At 36.4% G+C, this 19,885-nt stretch overlaps 2 protein-coding genes across 3 annotated transcripts; one reads left to right on the forward strand and one right to left on the reverse strand.

Annotated features, from left to right (window-relative positions):
• The first annotated feature begins 1,443 nt into the window (after positions 1 to 1,443).
• On the forward strand, positions 1,444 to 15,010 carry LOC127657926 (nucleolar GTP-binding protein 2-like). Of its 2 annotated transcripts, XM_052146919.1 has the most exons (17): positions 1,444 to 1,601; positions 2,272 to 2,356; positions 2,528 to 2,622; positions 2,812 to 2,828; positions 2,865 to 2,951; positions 5,368 to 5,552; positions 5,909 to 5,975; positions 6,078 to 6,236; positions 6,851 to 6,964; positions 8,795 to 8,923; positions 11,032 to 11,136; positions 11,229 to 11,387; positions 12,078 to 12,182; positions 12,625 to 13,103; positions 13,272 to 13,351; positions 13,772 to 13,848; positions 13,977 to 15,010. In XM_052146919.1, the coding sequence occupies exons 1-17, from the start codon at positions 1,538 to 1,540 to the stop codon at positions 14,106 to 14,108; spliced, it is 2,139 nt and encodes a 712-aa protein (XP_052002879.1). In that variant the 5' UTR covers positions 1,444 to 1,537; the 3' UTR covers positions 14,109 to 15,010. The 2 variants fall into 2 exon arrangements, with proteins under 2 accessions (XP_052002879.1, XP_052002878.1); XM_052146918.1 differs by having other exon boundaries at positions 2,812 to 2,951.
• A 1-nt stretch (position 15,011) lies between these two features.
• On the reverse strand, positions 15,012 to 19,356 carry LOC127657927 (axonemal dynein light intermediate polypeptide 1-like). The gene is made up of 6 exons (XM_052146920.1): positions 19,175 to 19,356; positions 18,536 to 18,672; positions 18,268 to 18,437; positions 16,127 to 16,305; positions 15,209 to 15,373; positions 15,012 to 15,126 (listed from the first exon to the last, which is right to left on the reverse strand). The coding sequence occupies exons 1-6, from the start codon at positions 19,250 to 19,252 to the stop codon at positions 15,085 to 15,087; spliced, it is 771 nt and encodes a 256-aa protein (XP_052002880.1). The 5' UTR covers positions 19,253 to 19,356; the 3' UTR covers positions 15,012 to 15,084.
• Between the last annotated feature and the right edge of the window lie 529 nt (positions 19,357 to 19,885).

Genomic DNA, 19,885 nt, shown 5'->3' on the forward strand with positions numbered 1-19,885 from the left:
ATATATATATTATACCTCCATTTGTAACACACACACAAAACTAATTTCAAGATAAAAAAGACTTAAAGGGGTCATGACATTTTTATTATTTAATGTCCCTTGAGGTTCACTTATAATATTAGTAAAGTTTTAACACACACACACACAAAACAGTAATATATTTGTAAAACATAATCATTTTCCACCCTCATTCTGACCCTCTGTCAGAAAAGCTCGGTTTTGGCGCTGATTCTCCTTTAAAACTTGACAGTAAAAGTCCACTGTTATGATTGGTTCTTTGCTCTTGACTGACCTGCTCTCTCCTTTCCATCTCACTGTAAAAATTATTATTTAAACAACTTAGCTTAAATAATACCAAAGCTTTAACAGATGAATTAATGTAAGTGCTTTTATAAAATTATAAGCTTCATATTATAAGCTGGTTTTTACAAGGTACAGCGAGGAAGAAGGGTATGACCAAGGGGTCACACAGATTATTTATTTATTTTTACATTATTTATTTTTATGGTGGATATTTACATATGAAAATATGTATGTTTTCTTTGTATTTTTTATTTCTTTATTTATTTGGTGTGTGGGAATAAACATAAATATACGTAGTAATTGTAAATAATATATTAAGATAGGATTAAGATGATATAATTATGAAGCCAATTTGATGATTATTAACTAGAGGTGGAGAAGGGGTAGGATTAAATAAGCGTATGCTTCTTCCTACTCCTTTTCGGACATGTATAAGTTAATATTGTTTTGTTTCTTGTTTATTGTATTATTATTATTTATTATTTTTATTATTGTATTATTTTTACATGTTCGAAATCAAGTTTTTCATTCATATTTTTGCCTTAAACCCCTCCAAATATAGCCCCATTAATTTCCATTGTAAGTGCCTCATTGTAACCATTTTTACTTTTATTTTTGTGGTAATTAATATTATGCCACAAATGCTGTCGATTTAGCTTAACATGAAATGGACCCGGACTATTACATTAATCATATTTCTTATTTAAACTTTATTATTATTCATTTATTTTACATTAACATAACAGATAAATAGTCTGGTGATACCATAGTACGATGACGCCAAAGGTATACCCAGTGCGTCAAAAAGTGACGCCAAGGGGTCCTGGCCAAGCGTCCATATGTGACGACTTGGGGTGTGAGAATGTGTTGCGATATCAGATGGTAATATTATGTTGCTTTGATGGTTTACATTGTTATGCCATGGTAGTACTATGAATATGTCCACACACACAAAAAAATGCTAGGAACAGAGTAGATTGAAAAAACATGGTAGTGCCATTGTAATATTTGCAAGGCTGTAAACAAATAATGTAAATTCTTATGTTTTCTTAATGTCAGTTTGCGAAGAACTGCACAGCGGGGGGGTCCCGTTTATTTTTGTCGCTTCATTGATGACGTACTTCCGGGTTTGGTATTATATTAGAGCACGTGGAAGTCTGCAGTGGTGTGAAACCCGGCTTAATTTCTCTATATTACAGAGCCAAGTGGGTTCCCAGTCAGTCCGTCCGTCACCATGGTTAAGCCACAGTTCAAGGGGAAAAGCTCCATAAATCCCTCAACCTCCAGCAGCAATCCCGGTAAGTTGAAATAAATCACTGGCCTCAATGTGAACTGCTAGCCAGCTAAAGCGTTAGCCAACTCTTATAATGTACATAAATCTTTATAGTATTATGTTTTCTCCGTTGCTCGGTGCAGTATAGGTAAATAATGCATGTGTACGGGAAGCTCGTTGATTGTGCATATTTAAGGCTTCTGGCAAAGCTGTCAGTGATCAGTCTGAAGCTTCTGGCTGTACTTGGTGTATAGATGAACATGTCATTGTGCGCCAGACGTATCTGTGCCTTCAATCTCTCTGTTACTGTTAATCCATTTTATTGTTTTGCATGAGTAATTAATGCTTTACAAGATATTACTACATTTCTGTCGAACTGTTTGTTGTCTTAAATAACGCTTTCAAAAATGTTTGGGGTTCTCATTATAAACTAGTTATTAAACTTAAGGCTGTCTCTCTTAAATTGTGCAGTAGCTTAGGTCTTTTCTGCATCAGGTATTAATTAAACACGAGCTAATTTGCATATAATCATGATACGTGACCCCATGGCTAAACAGAACTTCACATGCATGCATGCATGTGGAATAAATCAGGAATTGGCTTAGGACCAAATGAATAAATCTGTAAAAAATACACATAGCTAAAATGACTATACTGTATGTATAATGGCATCCTTAACATTCTCTGTTCCGCAGACCGAGTTAAGGGAGCTGGAGGAAACAACATGAGGGACCGCGCCACCATCAAACGCTTGAATATGTACAGACAGAAGCAGAGATGGTAAAAGTCTGATCTTTAAAAAATGGAAGCATTTTCTAAATTACCTCTATCAATAATGGTAATAAACTCCAGTCATAGTGGACTGTGAGGTTTTAGCTAGATCAAAAGTATTTAAGTTGTAATAAAGCATGCACTTCTGCTTTTATTTTGTTTTTTCATTCATGACAACAGCAACAATCGTGGTAAGGTGATCAAGCCCCTGCAGTACCAGAGCACAGTTGCTCCTGGGACTGTTGCCAGAGTTGAGCCCAACATCAAGTGGTTTGGTAAGAGGAGTGCATATTAAACACTTTATTTGAGATCATACAGTCCAAAATACATATTGATACCAATTGTGACGAATATTGCCAATCAAAGCAGAGGTCCTTTGTTTCACACATATCATGGAGCAATTCTGTAACTATATGTGAATATACTAATCTCTCCAAAATGTTTTCCTTGTGCTACCTGTACAGCCAATACACGTGTCATCAAGCAGTCATCCTTGCAGAAATTCCAGGATGACATGAATGCAGTAAAGAAAGATCCTTACCGAGTAGTGATGAGACAGAGCAAGCTACCCATGTCCTTGCTGCATGACCGAATCAAAGCACATGTGAGTATGCAAACAAGTACTGTAGGTTCATATTTGTTAACTTTCTGTCGTAGTGCACATGGTGAAAGGGAGTTTCAAATTACTTTGGAGCCTTTTGAACACATTTAATCTATTGATCAGTAATTATTGTGCATGCTATTCAAGCAGCGTTCACTGTTAGTCAGTTATTGTTGCATTTAATAGTGCTGTAGCTTTGTTGTGAGCATTGTTGGGTTTCTCAAGGTGAAATCAGCAGGAGGCTCATCTTGGAGGTGTACTGTTACTTGGGATAGAGCTTGCTTTTTGGCACCTAAGGGCCTGCCATCTGCCAGTAGTAAAGAACAGAGAAAAAATAAAACTATGTGCTCAAGATAAAACACAATGATTTGCTCAGATTCTTGTGTGCCTTCTGCAAATGTTTTTGTATTGCTCTATTTTTCTTCACCTAAACTGTTCAATGTGTGGGCAAAACCTTTTAGGAATTTGTGAAATGAAAGTTCCACTCCGCTTATGTTTTACCTTAGGACTGGCTTGTGTTTGTGTTTGGTATTCCACCTTAGAGGAAGAAACTCCACTTCAGGCAAATTAGATGTATCAGTTTAACAATTTAAGTTGGATTGTAAGTTTCAATAACAAAATACAATAAGTTCAGCAAATTCATGATTATTAATAATTATATGTAATATACATAATGATGATTATTAAGTTGGACAACTGTCCATAATTTTCAATATTCTAGAAAATAATGTAAAAAGATATTCTTTATTAAGGAGAACTTAATTTCTAAATAAGATCATGTGTTAGCCTCACCAAAGTACCAAACAATTGGTCCAACTTAACTGGTGGTGTAGGTAACAAGTACTGTGAAGTTTTTGAAGTTAAATCTACTTAATAACTTAAGAAATGTCTTTAACACTAATCATCACACTGATTGTGACTTTAAACTACTTTTCACAGCAACACAAAAACACATAGAGCTAAAACATCAATTAATTCCAAACAGATTATTTACATGTCGTCATAAATTAGTATGGTTTGACCAAACACACTTAAATTCAAGCGCAAGGGATTGTGGGTATTCAGCCACAATGCTTCTCCAGTGGGCATGCTTAGTAGCAGATACAAATATATAAAGTTCATAGTGCTTAGCCTTACAGGGTGCCCACTAAATGGACAATCCTATGCCGTTATTTAGCTAAATTTGGATTATTCTGCCACAAATGGCCCCCTCAGGACTGAGCATTAGTGATCAAACTGAGCATGCTCAAAAGCCTGTAAGTTCTACCTTCACCACCAAATTTGACATACTATGTGGTCACTGTTGACATTGTAAGTTGCTCTGACTTAAATTAAATAAAAAGTAATGTTATAAAATGTGTAAGAATTGACTTGTTTTTTTTTTTTTTTTAATGTAATTTCAATTTTTTACATGGTTCAATCAACTTTAAAAATGTAGTTTATCTGACAAATTTCAAGTTGGATATTTACAGCGTAATAAAAAGGCATTGCTACGTTTCACCCACTGATTTTCATCCTCTCCTTTTCAGTTGTGGGGTTGATCAACTGGTCCAGTGTTTGTTGTCATGTCTGTTTGCGCTGTTCTTTGTGCACATTTGTTGCACGTCTTTCTCAGACATATTTTGAACATGTTGTGATGTGGTGGTTAACCTCAAATCAGGTTGTTTTTCATCATCCACTGCAATGTTTGGAAATGCAATCTTACCAAAAGTAGGATTTCTTATGAGAAATGTAACTAGTTTTGACAAGATCTGTAAATTGCTTGTTTTATTCCACCCTCTATTGCTTCCCTTTTTGTTATTTTTTAAAGTCATTATAGATTGCTATTTGGCCTGGCGCAGCTGTACCCTTAATTGAAAGAAATTTATTTAATACTCCATGGGCTTTTGTTTGATTTTTGCCTTGATAAAAGGCCATTTTCTTCATTCACACAATCAAATTACCAACCAGTTTATTTCTCGGCACAGGTTTAGCTTGCTGTATTGTGTATTGTTCTTTCACTTATGCTTTATAGTGGGGTATATATAATTTATATTGTGTAACTAAAATTCTCAACCAATTTATGACACACTGTAGCCAGTCATAAATTTTGCAGATGAGTACACTGTTCTCCCATGAATCATTTGGGTCTTTTCCTCTCGGGAATGGACCACAGAGAGCTACCAAAACACTTAAGGCATTACACAATAGGCTGCATGCTTTGCTTGTAAACGTGGCAACTTTTTCCCCATTGAAAATGTACTGCAATCTTGCAGTTACTGTGTAAACCTGTAATACAGAAATGTCCTGCCTCAATCCTAAAAGATCTTGTGATATTGACTGAAATTTCCATGGTTACTAAACATATGGGTCAGGACACATGTAATTCTGAATGACAGAATTTTTCTGTAATGTGTCCCTTGTTCCTCTTTCTTTTTAGAACTCCAAGGTGCACATTCTGGACACCGAGACGTTCGAGACAACGTTTGGGCCAAAGGCACAAAGAAAGCGGCCCAACTTGTCTGTGGGGGAGTTGAAGGATTTTGCTGAGCAGGCAGAGGTCTTAGCTCAGGGCTACATTGCTGAGAAAGACCGTGACCTGGTGACTGAGGACACTGGAGTGAGGTGAGAAGAGTTCAACTTTCACTGGTTACATTCACAAAGCAACAGAATACGGTTGTCATTGTGGATTAGAGGGCTAAATGCAGTTCTGTTCACACACAGTTCAGTTATGAAAGAATTTGACAACCGCATTCTATCATTTTGAAGGGACTCGCAACCAAATTTTATAGCAATTTGGTTGATATTTGCTGTACCGAATCAACAATTTGAGTCACATTTGCTCAGCACAGTTGTACCAATCACTGACTGTGTGAGTGTTGCCTTTACAATTTAGCTATGTCCCGTTTGCTTGGAAAACGCAGATCTGTCATGATGGAAATGGGTAAATGAACAAAAACCATCACTTTTACTTAATTTAGGGATGAGGTTCGGGAGGAAATCTTCAAGAAGGGGCAGTCAAAGAGGATTTGGGGCGAACTTTATAAGGTGACAATGACCATTGACCATCAGAATGCTCATAGAAAGTATTAATGGAAGCCATATTATTGTTACTTGATGGCACATCCCCACTGAACCATTTTTATACAGGTGATCGACTCCTCAGATGTTATTATTCAGGTGTTGGATGCTCGGGACCCTATGGGCACCCGTTCTCAGAGCATTGAGTCCTACCTGAAGAAGGAGAAGCCTTGGAAACACCTCATCTTTGTGCTTAATAAGTGCGACCTTATTCCCACTTGGGTCACGGTAGGAAATTTAACCAAACTTTTTTTTTTTTTTATTATTAAATGTGTCACATTTGAGGTGTTCAGATGGGCATTGAATATATCTGTATAACACAGCTGAGGCTACAGTAATACAAGTAAAATGGCCCATAAAGAGAATATTATAACATGCCAGTCCAGATATTGCCCTGATGTTGTGTCTGAGAGTGCATGGGTAGGCAAATTGTTTGCATGCATTTTTAGAAACTAATGAAAAAAATGATTAAACACAAAGGAGATATTTGCAGAATGACAGCCTCCGTCACCCTTCACTCTCGTTGTATATAAAAAGATGCAATGAAAGTGAATGTTGACTGAGGCTGTCATTATACCAACATCTCCTTGGAAGGAAGTCATGCATGTTTGGAATAACATTAGGGTTAGTAAGTTATGACCGTTTTCATTTTTGGGGGAACTGTCCCATTAACTTCAGCCCTTTCTAATCCCAAACCATTACTTGGATCCCCTCTAGTGTCTAGTCATTTGGAGGCATGGACTTCATTAGACTATTTAACAAAATTTCCCAAAAAAAATATTTCAATGACCTTATTTGTGGAACATGTTTTGATTGTATCTTCCTTATTTGCTGTTTGCTAGAAACGCTGGGTTGCGATGCTTTCTCAGGAATACCCCACTCTGGCCTTTCACGCCAGCCTTACCAACTCCTTTGGCAAGGGCTCCCTTATTCAGCTTCTGCGGCAGTTTGGCAAGGTGAGACCGTAAATGTTTACTATGCATTTTATGTCTGCTATTTATCATGCCTTGGAAACAAAGGGTGAAGGTTTTAGATGCACAGCAGTTGCACTCTACAGAATTTCTCCGCTTAGGCTGCGGTTTTATTACAAGGTCATGCTTGTTATCTGGTCCATTATGGCAGCAGGTGTTCTGAAAGAGTATTTAGGCCAGGTACCAGGCCCCCCACCCCTCATTACAATGCTCCATTCCTGTCTTCACATCTGCCTCAGTGCTATTTTTGGGACCTCAGCCATAAACAAAAACTTGGAAATACTAAAAAGGAGAGAGGGCTAAAACATAAATTTTGTTGAAGGATATATGACAAGACACTCTTTTAGAGGTAGAAAAAAGCAGGACTAAAAAAATCCTGGTTACATGGAAGCAATATAAATCTGCAGGTGTAATGACATTTAAGAAGCTTTTGTAAGAATGTATCAACTTTCCATTTATTGGTTCTCGGTTCCCCTTTTATTGTAAAAAATGGAATGTGTGGGGGATGTTCAAAGTTCTTTTCCCCCAATATAGATTCCACGGAACAGATGTGTGTGGTGTGTGAGAAATTTTAGGGCTTAAAAATAAGGACAAGGAAAGTTGTTTTTAGCAACATACTTTTTAGGTGTGCAAAAAATTCTAAAACTGTTGTATTTTGTTGATGTAAACACGCATTGGAAAACAGTAGCATATGATGCAATTTCCATCCAGCTAGATAACATTACATTGGTGACTTGTTTAAATTGTAGAATTTGCAACAACCGTTGACCATTTGCTAAGCTTTGACCCTCTTGGCCATTGCTAGCCCTTGACAAGCTTTGCAGAACTTTCCATAGAAATAAATGGAATATTAAGTGGTTATTTGCTAAATATTCTCATATACTCTGGATATTATTCTTTCGTGGGCTGGAATGAAGGGTACATTGCAAAGCAATGTTTTAGAAAATTGAATGTGCACTAAATTTTTGCTTATTAAAAAGGTTTAACATGATTGGCATTATTTGGGAATGTGCACTCACATTAGATGTGTCCAGAATTCTCAAGACATCTCAGAAAACAAATAAGAGGTGTTTAAATTTACACCTTGTCAACCAATCATGGGCGCTGCCATGTTGGCAACACCGTGTCATACAATTGAATGAGTTTCTATCACTAATAATAGCTTGTTTACTTTATATAGCATTTTCAAACAAAAGTACATGTAAACAAAACAAGCAAACCAAACCATAAACCAACAAGCACAATATACTTCAAACAACAATGGAACCCAAGTCAACAGTGTAGTCCAGAGTGATTTGTATGGTAATGATCAGCAGGAATGTGATCCACCAGAAAGTCCGAAGAGAAAATGAGTTAATGAGATTAAATGAGTTTCCTGCTGGAGTGAAGAAGCATACCAGTACTACCTATAGCTCTCACAGCATTGATCACGGTTAAAAAAAGTGCTACATCAAACGGCAAGTGCGAGCTCATGGTGGTTCCACCGACAGAGAGCTTGCGAGTTAGAAAACGGCAAACACTTGATGGCACCAGTTACTAAGATAGAATTGGTCAGTAACACTTTTAAGATGGGGCTAAGTGGAGAGTCGGTATCCAATAACAAATACAGAAAACCAAATGTTAGGTTTGCATGGCATAGAAACATGGATGACCAGTGATTGTAAGATGTAGTGACAACGTTGCACTGGCACGGGAGAGCAAAGGACAGTTCTATCAACTGGCCGAATCACACTTGAGCTATTGCTTTTTTTTTATTTTAAAAATGTAATTTGTTATTTGCCTTGTATTAACATGTCCATGTTGATTTTTGATTAGCTCCACTCAGACAAAAAGCAGATCAGTGTTGGCTTCATTGGTTACCCCAACGTTGGAAAGAGCTCCGTTATCAATACTCTGCGCTCCAAAAAAGTCTGCAATGTAGCACCCCTTGCTGGAGAGACTAAGGTAAGACCCATGAATCTTGAAGGAAGTAATATTAACTTCATTACAGTGCAGTTTCTTTTATATTTTGTGCTCAAGTTAAATGTTCTGTACACGTAATATCCATTTGCAGTCCATTATCTATTGATCATAAACATAAGATGCTTTAACGACTCTTCTACATGACATTAAACATTCCCGACATTGTTTATTTCAGAATCCACTTGCGAGTGGAAGATTACATGCAAGCAAGATGTTCATGCCAGCTCCTAGCATGTGTTAACAGTTTAGACATCTTAGATTTCCAGCATTTCGATTTTGGCCGCAACATGTGTGAATTCGGGTTTTTGTGTTAAATGGCTTTGTTTTACGTCATCCACTTGTCAAAGTTTTCCTCTCATTTTACAAACATGGAACTGCGTAATGGCTCTCAGAGAGTGGAAAAAAAAAAGTGCAACACAAAGGAAAAACTTGATAACGTCTGGAGGTTAGAATGAAAACAAATGTAGATTTTCCCTTTTGTGCCTTTATTTACAGACAAATGTCTTTTAATATAATAGTTATGAGAATAGTTCACCCAAAAATGAAAATTCTCATCATTTATTCACCCTCATGCCACTCCAGATGTGCATGACTTTTTTTTTTTTTCCTGCCCAACACAAAGATTTTCAGAAAAATATCTCTGCTCTGTTGGTTGATTCAATGAAACAGATTAATATTGGATTCTTTTTCTATAAATGTCCACATTTACTTCAACATTCTTTTGTTTTTGGTGATTCTTGTTCTTCGTGCATATCGCCACCTACTGGCCTGGAATGAGAATTTGACGCAAAAAATCAATGTGATTTTAATATTGATCGGTTTTCTAATCAACACTTATCATATCACTTCTGAATATTGATTTTTAACCACTGGAGTTTTATGGATTTTTTTTTATGCTGCTTTCATGTGCTTTTTGGTGCTTCAAAATTCTGGCATCACAATTCACTTGCATTGTATGGACCTACAGAGCTGAATATTCTCCTAAAAATCTTGGTTCGTGTTCAGCAGAAGAAAAAACAAAGTCATACACAGAGTAATATAAATTGATATGCTCGCTTGAAGTGGATACTTTTTTTTTTCTTTTTTTTTTTCTTTTTTTTTTTTATTCGATATGTAGAAAAGTGCATAAATTATGATGGATTAAATTTTATATATATATTCTGAATAAAATCCTATTGAATGACTAACTAGCACATCAATCAGCACATCTGAAATTATGCTCTGGTCATCCTGAAATAACAGTGTCTTAAATCCAAAGTGCACAAAACGTTTGTAGAGCAAATATGTCGAATACATACTTGAACTGTGCCGAAGAGCAGGTTTATTGACACTTCTGAAAAATATCTTGTAGATCCACATGGTAAAGTCATAAGGGTGGAGGAATACACACACGCAGTGCTCCCAGAACTGTGAGATATGTTTTGATTTATGTTTTTTAGCATAAAATAAATTCGCAACTTTGATGGAAACGCCACAAATGAGAGAATTTTAATTTGAGTGAACTATTAACCTATACGTTTATACACTAAAAATGTTTTAAAAACAAACTAGTATTAGAGGCCTAAATCAAGGTTTGTATTTATTAATGACCTTTATAATTCCAGTAAATAAAAGAATATTTGTACTTTTTAATTTATTTGTATTTATTTTTTCACTGGCAAACGGGGCTGAATGTTAAACCTTGAATGCAGTCAACACTGGAATTTGTTGACATTGTTGCATAAAATAAAAGTAATTCTATATAATTAAACAAAAAAAAAAAAAATACAATGCTTGCCTTTGAATATCAATTAGAAAAACTCTCACGATTATGACATACAGTAGTGAAGAGTAAGACTGATGAAATCAAAATGTTTTAAACAAGCTACTTTTCATTGATGTTTATATTAGATAACAGTTATTTCAACAAGTTCTCTCTCCAAAGAACATGCTTTTGTGCCTTTTATCTCAGAAAATTGCATTTTTATATTGAAATGTTTTTAGTCTTGCCGTTTCTCAAATGGAGGAATTGGTTTAGCCTCTGGCACTCTCTGTCCGATGACTCAATCCCAGCCTTTATGCCATTACCAACTCTTTTATTTCTTTCCAAGGTCTGGCAGTATATCACACTAATGAGACGCATTTTCCTGATTGACTGCCCTGGGGTCGTCTATCCCTCCGAGGACAGTGAGACTGACATTGTGCTGAAGGGAGTGGTAAGATTGCTAAACCTTAGTGTAGCATTCACATTGGGTAATCCCAATAGCTTTGTCTAGTCCCATTTGTATCTGTTGAATTTTTCTCTTAGGTCCAAGTGGAGAAGATCCGAACCCCAGAGGATCACATCGGAGCGGTGCTAGAGAGGGCAAAAGCAGAGTACATCCAGAAGACATACCGCATTCCGTCCTGGAGCTCTGCCGAGGACTTCCTGGAAAAGTTGGCCTTTCGCACCGGAAAACTGCTTAAGGTCTGGCCTGATTGTGGAACACATCTGATAAGATGTCCAGTCAGCTTGGAGTTCTCATGGCATATTTGTTTATTCTTTCCTCTAGAGTGTCAGATTAAGTTGAGTAGTGAGGGGTTGCTTACTTTGAGCCAGTGGAAAAAATTAGTGGTAACATCTCATTTCTAGTTAGAATAGCCAATTTGAGTTTCTCAAAATCAGATAAAAGGGATAGTTCATTCAAAAATAAAAATTCTGTTTATCATTTACTCACCTTCATGTTGTTCCAAACTTGTATTACTTTTTTGCTTCTGTGTAACACAGGAGGAGATGTTGGGTAGAATAATGGTTTCTTGGAATAGGAAATTAAGGGATTGATGGCATCAGTTACCATGCACTTTTCAATGATATCAAACAGTGAAAATGAATGGTGACTGAGACTGAACATTCTGCCTAATATGTACTTTTGTAAGAAAGTAATATAGGTTTGAAATAACATGGAGGTGAGTAAATGTTGGGTGAACTGACCGTAAACTGCCCCTTTAAGGGTCTTTTCATTCAAAGTTGGTTGTACTGGTTAACTTGAATGATTGATTGATTCATTCATACTGGTTAACATTTTTCATTGTAGACTCCATTTCAAAATTGTAATCTTTCTCTAAATACTATTAATGTCAGTGCTGTAATGTTTAGTGTTTTGTACCTGTAATACAGGGTGGAGAGCCAGACCTGTCTACTGTCTCTAAAATGGTTTTGAATGATTGGCAGAGGGGACGTATACCCTTTTTCGTGAAGCCCCCTGGAATCGAAATGGAAGAGGTAAATGGACATTCTTCCAACTACTTTAAAATGTATTGCATAAGTTCCCATAAAGTTTGGATTCCTATAAATAAATTAAATGCTCAGACTTAGGAATGACTCAGACAAAATGGAATATTTAGAAAAGCCTTTAATGGAAAGCCTTTTTTTTTAAGTTCATCGTTGTAATTGCATGCATTGGTGAATTTGGAGCTTTGTGTATTGTAAACAACTTCAGAAGGCATTGTTTGTGTGTGCTCCCTAAGTCTAAATACTCTAACTTGAATTCATATTTGATTACTTGGTGCAAATACTTTTTCTTGAAATAAATGAATGTGAATTACATAAAAATAAAACTTGCTTTTTCATCTTAGAATGTTTGGCATCCCTTTTGACCATAGTGACCCATTTGAAACCTAGTTAAGCTAGGATGACTTTTTTTTTTTTTTTCTTTCTTTCTTAGAGCAAAGCACAACCACAGCTGGAAGCACCTGAGATGGAAATGGCAAAGACTGAGTTAGATAGTCTTGATGCTCAGAACGTGGAAGGGGAATCATCCAACGATCAGGATGTGCAAAAGCTGCTGAAACAGAAACAGGAGGAGATGCAGAAAATCTTTGTCAATGTCAAGCAGAACTTCGGCAAAATAAACGTTGCCCCAGAGTTCAGTGAGGAGGACCTTGTGCCTGTCGAAATGCCAGACTTACTGGATCTCTCAGGGTCAGAAGATGAGAAAGATGAGGAAAGTGAGGAGGAAGAGGCCAAAGAACAAATGGATGAGCAGAATGGAGAACTAAAGGATGGAAAATCCTCTGTGACTGAACCCCCAACCAAGGAAGAGAGCAAGAGCACACATGAAGTGAATAAAGAGCTGGATGAGAAGATCTCCAAATTAAAGCAATTTCTTGATCGAGCCAAATCGAAGCGCTTCTCTGCCATACGGTTTGTTTACTTTCATTGTTTTATGAGAATGTTCTGTGATGTTGACAAGCCATCTTTCCAGTCAGAGCCTACAGATCAGCTAAGGGACTTGCCCATTTAGCTGATTTATGCTACATTTTCCCCTATTTGATCTTAACTTTGTAATGAGTCTTGATGTCTCTTTTATAGCATCCCCAAAGGTCTTTCTGACAAAGTATTCACTGAAACCAAAGCAAAACAGAATGCTGCAAAGAATATGCAACCGAAAGGTAAGTCAAAACCAATAATAGAATGTATACCCAATGAATCCATGTTGATGCCAAATGTTTTTGTATATTAAGAGATTTGGCCCATTCAGTGTGTATCAAAGCACAATTAACCTGTTACACGAATGTTCTTTAAAAACAAAGCTGAAAACATAAAATTTTCAAATATATATATATATATATATATATATATTAAATACATTATTTATATGCAGTGTATACTGTAGAAGTATGAATTGTCCCTCAGCCTTTACACAAACTGTATAGTTCAACAGATTTGAAAACCCTGTTGAACTTTGGGGCAGAAAAGTATGCAAGAATTTTTTCCATAGCCCTTTTTACCATTTTGTGATGGGTCAATGATAAGAGGTCAGCTGGTGCTTTAAAATATTGAGTAATGTCATCCTCTTTGTTTTCCACCAGCAACACAGTTGGGCAGAAAGAGGAAAGCTATGGAAGATGAGGAGCCTGCACAGCCTACCAAACTCACATCTAAAGAGGTATGCACCATTCCTCCAGCTCCCATGCTGCTGTCAATCATTTTATATAATCTGTCCAAACCAATTTTATATATGTGAGCTCCTCAGATTAATTTGTCTATTTCTCTGTAACCCCCCCCCCCCAACAGAAAAGAAGACTGGAGCGTGCCCAGAGAGTGAAGAAAGTGGGCGTTCGCTATTATGAAACACACAATGTCAAGAACAAGAATAAGAACCGAAAAATGCCCTCAAATGACAAGAGAGCCAAACGAGCCAAGTGATGAGACCTGGTCCAATACCCCATCACATTAATTACCATTTCCATAGTCATGTTGGTGGCTAAATTAGAACATTTGGATGTCAATTGCAGTGATTTTTATAAAGGTGAAGGTCTGTGATCCGTTCCAATGCACTTTATGGACACTGTGGCACCAGCAATCCTTGTGAACATGACAAAAGTCTGCGACCACTGCATTTAGCACTGCTTTTACAAGGTTTTTAACTGAAATGATTATTCCAGGTTCAATACAAGTTAAGATTAATTGACAGCATTTGTGGCATAATGTTGATTGTCACAATTTACTTCAACTTGTCCCACCTCTGGGTTACAGTGAGGCACTTACAATTGAAGTCAGTTGGGGCCAACTTAACGTAAATGTTAAAATACTCACTATTTCCAAAGTATAGCCACAAAACTTGTAATATGAACTTGTGTGTTAACATCACATTTGTGTGATAAAAGCACCTACTGACCTTTTCTGTGTAATATTAAATCTGTTTAAATATAAGAATTAATGTTAGAGCTTTAATAACATTATGATCTTCACATTTCTGCCTTTTTAAACCCTCCAAAAAATTGTCCCGATTCACTTCCATTGTAAGTGCCATTGTGTTTTTTTTGTTTGTTTTTTTTTTCACTCCCCAGTTTGGAATTCCCATTAACCTTGTTGTTTTTTTTTTTGTTTTTTTTTGGTTCTGAAAAGGTGGGATGAGTCTAAAAAAAATTGTGATAATCAACATTATGCTATAAATGCTGTCGATTGAGCTTGATTTTTATTGCACCTGGAATATTCCATTTAAGAGAATGTCCTGATTTAGCAGTATTAAAAAAATGGATAATGTATCTGTGACTGTTTTCATACTTCTCTTTGGAGAAAAGAATAAATACAGACAGCCAATTTTTTATGCTTTTTATTGATTAACCTTATGAGTGGAAAAAAAAATAGCTAAAGATTATATATGTTTTCTGAATAATATTCAGGCTTTATTTTTCAGGGTAATTATGCCCTCCAGCTGTGCCTAGTAAAAAGAAAGAAAATAACCATTTGAAAAATAATTCATCATAATGGCAAAATGATATCATCTATGTGACCTGTTGTACCTTGAGTTGCTGATTGGTTCGTTTAAGGAACTGGACCTCTTCAGCGTGCTTCTTTTCCTCAATTTCCCGCCGCTCAGCTTCCCGTCTCTCGATGGCCTCACATTTAGCCTTCTGCTCATTCACCTGCTTCTCCAAATCCCGCTTCTCACTCTCCAACTCCAAAATCTATCAATCACATGTAAAGTTGTTACACTCAGAAAACGCTAATGCTATGTGGGCTTGTCGGCCTTGCTTTACAGATAATGAAAGTAAAGCGATCATTCACCCACAATGTAGATTCTGTCATTTAGCCTACTCACCCTCTTGTTTTTCTAAACACACATGACTGACTTTGTTCAATTACAGGTGAAAAGTGAATGTTGACTGAAACTAATATTCTGCCTAACATCTCCATGGCCACGTACACACTACGAAGTTTTGGGAGTGACAGCCACATTTAAATGTGGGAGCAAATCCCCTACATTTTCATTCCTTACTTGTACAGAATACAGGACTGACTCCTACATTTGCGGTGATTGACAAGTGATAACCATAGCAACGCTGCAGCGTCTCGCACCTGTTAACAAGAAACATGAATACCACCAGTTTAACCTGTTTTGAATCCGCTGTGGATTCACACAGTGGAATTTGTTTAATGTGGTTGTCTGCCTGAATTTGTTGGGAGTTAATTGGGTTGTAGAATAGCTGACACTCCCATAAATTACCAAACTGTGTGTACACATCATGGCATTAAGCATTAAATGGTGAACTGACAACCCTATTTAGCTGCAGTGTGTTTGTGCCCAAAATGTGTTGTATGGAAGAAAGTGATATAGGGTTTGAACAACAAGAGGGTGAGGGAAAATGACAGAATTTTTTTTAAATGTATTTTAAATATCCCTTTAAAGGGGTGACATGGTTTTTTTAATGACCGTGTACCCTGTGCTCCATGTCAGACTTTCCTTGCTCCCCCTGCAGTGCTTTTCTCATGCCGAAAGCCACGCTGCTCTCATACAGTGTTTGATAGGCAGCGATGGTCATGCGAATCTCGTCCCTTACTTGCAGCAGCAGAAGGCCTCTCTCAGCACAGTTAATGGTAACCTGCCTGATTAACTCATCTATGAGGGAAAGGGAAGGCCATGTAAATCTCAAGAGCCATTTAAATGAATTATAATTTGATACATGGGTGGGTGATTCTCACAAAACTTGTCAAGAAAGTGTTCTGGGGCATTATGGTTTTTCATACCTGTTTTTGCACATTTTCCCCCTAACTCTTATTGCTGCAATGCAAAAAAAATATATGGTCAATTATGAAATTCTCATTCTGCTGTATTTATACACTGCCAGCCAAACGTTTTAAATATTGTACAGATTTTGCTCTTATGGAAAGAAATTGGTACTTTTATCCACCAAAGTGCATTCAAATGATCCCAGTGTACTGTCAGAACATTAATAACTTGACAATTATTATTCAAATGTGAGAACTTCTTAAACTACTTCAAAGAGTTCTCATCAAAAACATCCTCCATGTGCAGCAATGACAGCTTTGCAGATCCTTGGCATTCTAGCTGTTAGTTTGTCTAGGTACTCAAATGACATTTCACCTAAATTATTCGCGGGCCATACAATTGCTTGAAATTTCTGATTGTGGGTTGAAATTAATGTACGCATTCAGTTACGTGCTCACACACCAAAAACACTAAAATGTCTGTCTATTATACAACATTTTGTGGTGTTATTTAAAATATTTTGAAACATTATTTGAAAGGAACTTTTTTTTTTCATATTAATTGAATCAAGGCCATTTCTTTACTTTTCAAACGATATCTCAAATGCCCTCACGGGCCGGGTAAAATGGTCTCGTGGGCCTTATACGGCCGAGTGGGACGTTCCCCACTCCCACTTGCCATAGATGTGGCTGTCCTGTCGGGTTCTTCTCACGCCTTACATTCTAGCTGATCCCACAAAAGATCAATAGGGTTAAGATCCATAACACTCTTTTCCAAATATCTGTTGTCCAATATCTGTGTTTCTTTGCCCACACAAACTTTTTGTTTTTCCTGTTTCATAAGTGACTTTTTCTTTGCAATTCTTCCCATAAGTCCTGCACCCCTGAGTCTTCTCTTTACTGTTGTACATAAAACTGGTGTTGAGCGAGTAGAATTTAATGAAGCTGTCAGCTGAGGACATGTGATTCATCTATTTCTCAAACTAGAGACTCTGATGTGCTTATCCTCTTGTTTAGTTGTACATCTGGCCTTCCACATCTCTTTCTGTCCTTGTTAGAGCCAGTTGTCCTTTGTCTTTAAAGACTGTAGTATACACCTTTTGTATGATATCTTTTGGCAATTTCAAGCATTGTATAGCCTTCATTCTTCAAAACAAGGTTTTTCTGACGAGTTTCTAGATGAAGTGGTTTCTTTTTTTGCCATTTTTGACCTAATATTGACTTTAAGACATGCCAGTCTATTGCTTAATGTGGCAACTCCAAAACAAAACACAAAGACAACGTTAAGCTTCATTTAACGAATCAAATAGCTTCCAACTGTGTTTGATATAATGGCAAGTGATTTTCTAGTACCAAATTAGCAATTTAGCATGATTCCTCAAGGATAAGGTGTTTGAGTGATTGCTGCTGGAAATGGGGTCTTTCTAGATCAGATCAAAATGACTTTTATCATATAGTGATGGTGCTGTTTTTTACATCAGTAATGTCCCGACTATACTTTTTGATCAGTTGAATGCCACTTTGGTGAATTAAAGTACCAATTTCCTACCGAAACAGCAAAATCTGTACATTATTCCAAACTTTTGGTCGCCAGTTTACATTCAAGTAGTACTCCCTTTTGTACTTTTTAGTTTTACATCAATACTGAAAAAATTTTTTTACATTTACAGTAAAAGCAAAACATCCAAACGCATAACAGTAATGAGAATTGAGGGGTAAAATGTGCATAAGTGACCTGAAAATAATGTGGCAATACCAGTAAATAATGTCAGAATTAGTTTTGCACTGATTTGGGGTTAAATATGACCAGGATATTTTGTTGACATATTTTGCGAGAGTCATGTTTTCTTACCGAAGCACTGAGAGTAGAGATCCCTACGGACTGGACAAATGCCTGTCTCTCTGGCCTGCTTCTGCTGCAGTTTTTGATCCAGATCTTTTTGCAAGTTAATGACATCCATTCGTGTGCATGGTGCACTGGACACTGGTTGCACCCATAACTGATTGTCCTCAATCCATTCCCTGCAACAAAATAATTTTGCAAGATTTACAAGTAAACAAATACCCAACTAAACTACAGTGTGATGGTAGTCATATGGTTAAGGATGAGGTTTTTATACTTTGGTGGTAGGATGGCATTTAGGATATCTTCAGTTTGTTGCTTGTAGGCATCTTCTGGGGTACTCTTGGGTTTGGGTGGAGGTGGGACTGGACCACTGACTGCCATCTGTTGAGGATTCACTTTCAAAGGGTGACTCTAGGTGAAGTATGAGAGAGCATACCAAAATAGTTCCCTTTTTTTATTATTATATAAATTGTTGAGGTTCTGCATCATAGTGATTGCAAGTGGGCAACTTACAAATAACATGAACATTTTCCCAGATTTTCTTGTTGAAACTGAATACATGTATAAGGGAATGTGTTTATTTATTTTATTCGGTGATATAGTGACCATTAGTTTTCACCGTCTTTGTTGTTACACTTATATAGTCCTGCTGCATGGCATTTAATGTTTTAAAAGTGTACATATTCCATGTCACTCAATAATAATATTAATCATTAATAATCATTCGTTAGTATATAAATGTATAATATATATATATATATATATATATATATATATATATATATATATATATATAATGTAAACGAAATATAGCAGGCATGTCATAGGCTACTGCTGCCGTCACTGTTCGACTTGTTAACTAGTCAAGCATACTTTTTATTTACTAGTAGCATAAAAACAGCACTGTGCTCACCTTTGGTGATTTTCTCTCTGTATTCTTGCTCACTAACACTGGATTATCGTACTTCAACAGGGATTCTTGAGAAATCATGCTTGCAGTGTGAATATATAAACAAAATGTACATAAATTAAGCCTATTAATGCACTTGAAGTTCCGTCTGCACCGCTGAAGATGTTTCGGTTTATTGTTTTCAGTTGCCGTGGCAACAGACTTGATTCGTCACACGAAATTATCGGGGAAATATACTCTTTGTATATATTCTTCTGTCCATCTGTTTTGGCTATAACTATCTTTGTGACAGAAGTTCCCTGTTCCTCATGTTCAATTTTAGTGATATTTCAGTCATTCATGAATAGCAGATATGGATCATTAAAACCCGTTTTAAAGAAGTTGCACTCAAAACGACAATTTTTAGCTGGTGAATTATTTTAGAGCAGAGCATAACTCGAAATATTTATATTAATGTCCATGACTTTTCCAGACTTGAAAATAACTATTTTAAAATGATCTGATATGTCCTGGTATTCCCACTGCTGTAAACTATATGGTATTAAAAAGGAAAATCCAATAACAACAATTAATTAATTTCAGATCCATTCCATTAAGAGTTTTCACATTTTAATCGTTTTTGTGTTCTAGGCACTGATCTATATATATATATATATATATATATATATATATATATATATATATATATATATATATAGATCAGTGGTTCTAGGG

The sequence above is a fragment of the Xyrauchen texanus genome, chromosome 17 (genome assembly GCF_025860055.1).
Source record: "Xyrauchen texanus isolate HMW12.3.18 chromosome 17, RBS_HiC_50CHRs, whole genome shotgun sequence".
Classification (NCBI taxonomy): domain Eukaryota; kingdom Metazoa; phylum Chordata; class Actinopteri; order Cypriniformes; family Catostomidae; genus Xyrauchen; species Xyrauchen texanus.

What these genes read in the sequence shown, in the direction of transcription:
- LOC127657927 (XM_052146920.1), bottom strand. Translation starts at nt 19,252, where the DNA reads ATGATTTCTCAAGAATCCCTGTTGAAGTACGATAATCCAGTGTTAGTG. An exon ending in TCTCTACTCTCAGTGCTTCG is followed by an intron (nt 16,306 to 18,267) that starts GTAAGAAAACAT and finishes TTTCCCTCATAG; the next exon opens with ATGAGTTAATCAGGCAGGTT. An exon ending in AGTCTGACATGGAGCACAGG is followed by an intron (nt 15,374 to 16,126) that starts GTACACGGTCAT and finishes TGTGATTGATAG; the next exon opens with ATTTTGGAGTTGGAGAGTGA.
- LOC127657926 (XM_052146918.1), top strand. Translation starts at nt 1,538, where the DNA reads ATGGTTAAGCCACAGTTCAAGGGGAAAAGCTCCATAAATCCCTCAACC. An exon ending in ATGACCGAATCAAAGCACAT is followed by an intron (nt 2,952 to 5,367) that starts GTGAGTATGCAA and finishes CTTTCTTTTTAG; the next exon opens with AACTCCAAGGTGCACATTCT. An exon ending in GCACCGGAAAACTGCTTAAG is followed by an intron (nt 11,388 to 12,077) that starts GTCTGGCCTGAT and finishes CCTGTAATACAG; the next exon opens with GGTGGAGAGCCAGACCTGTC.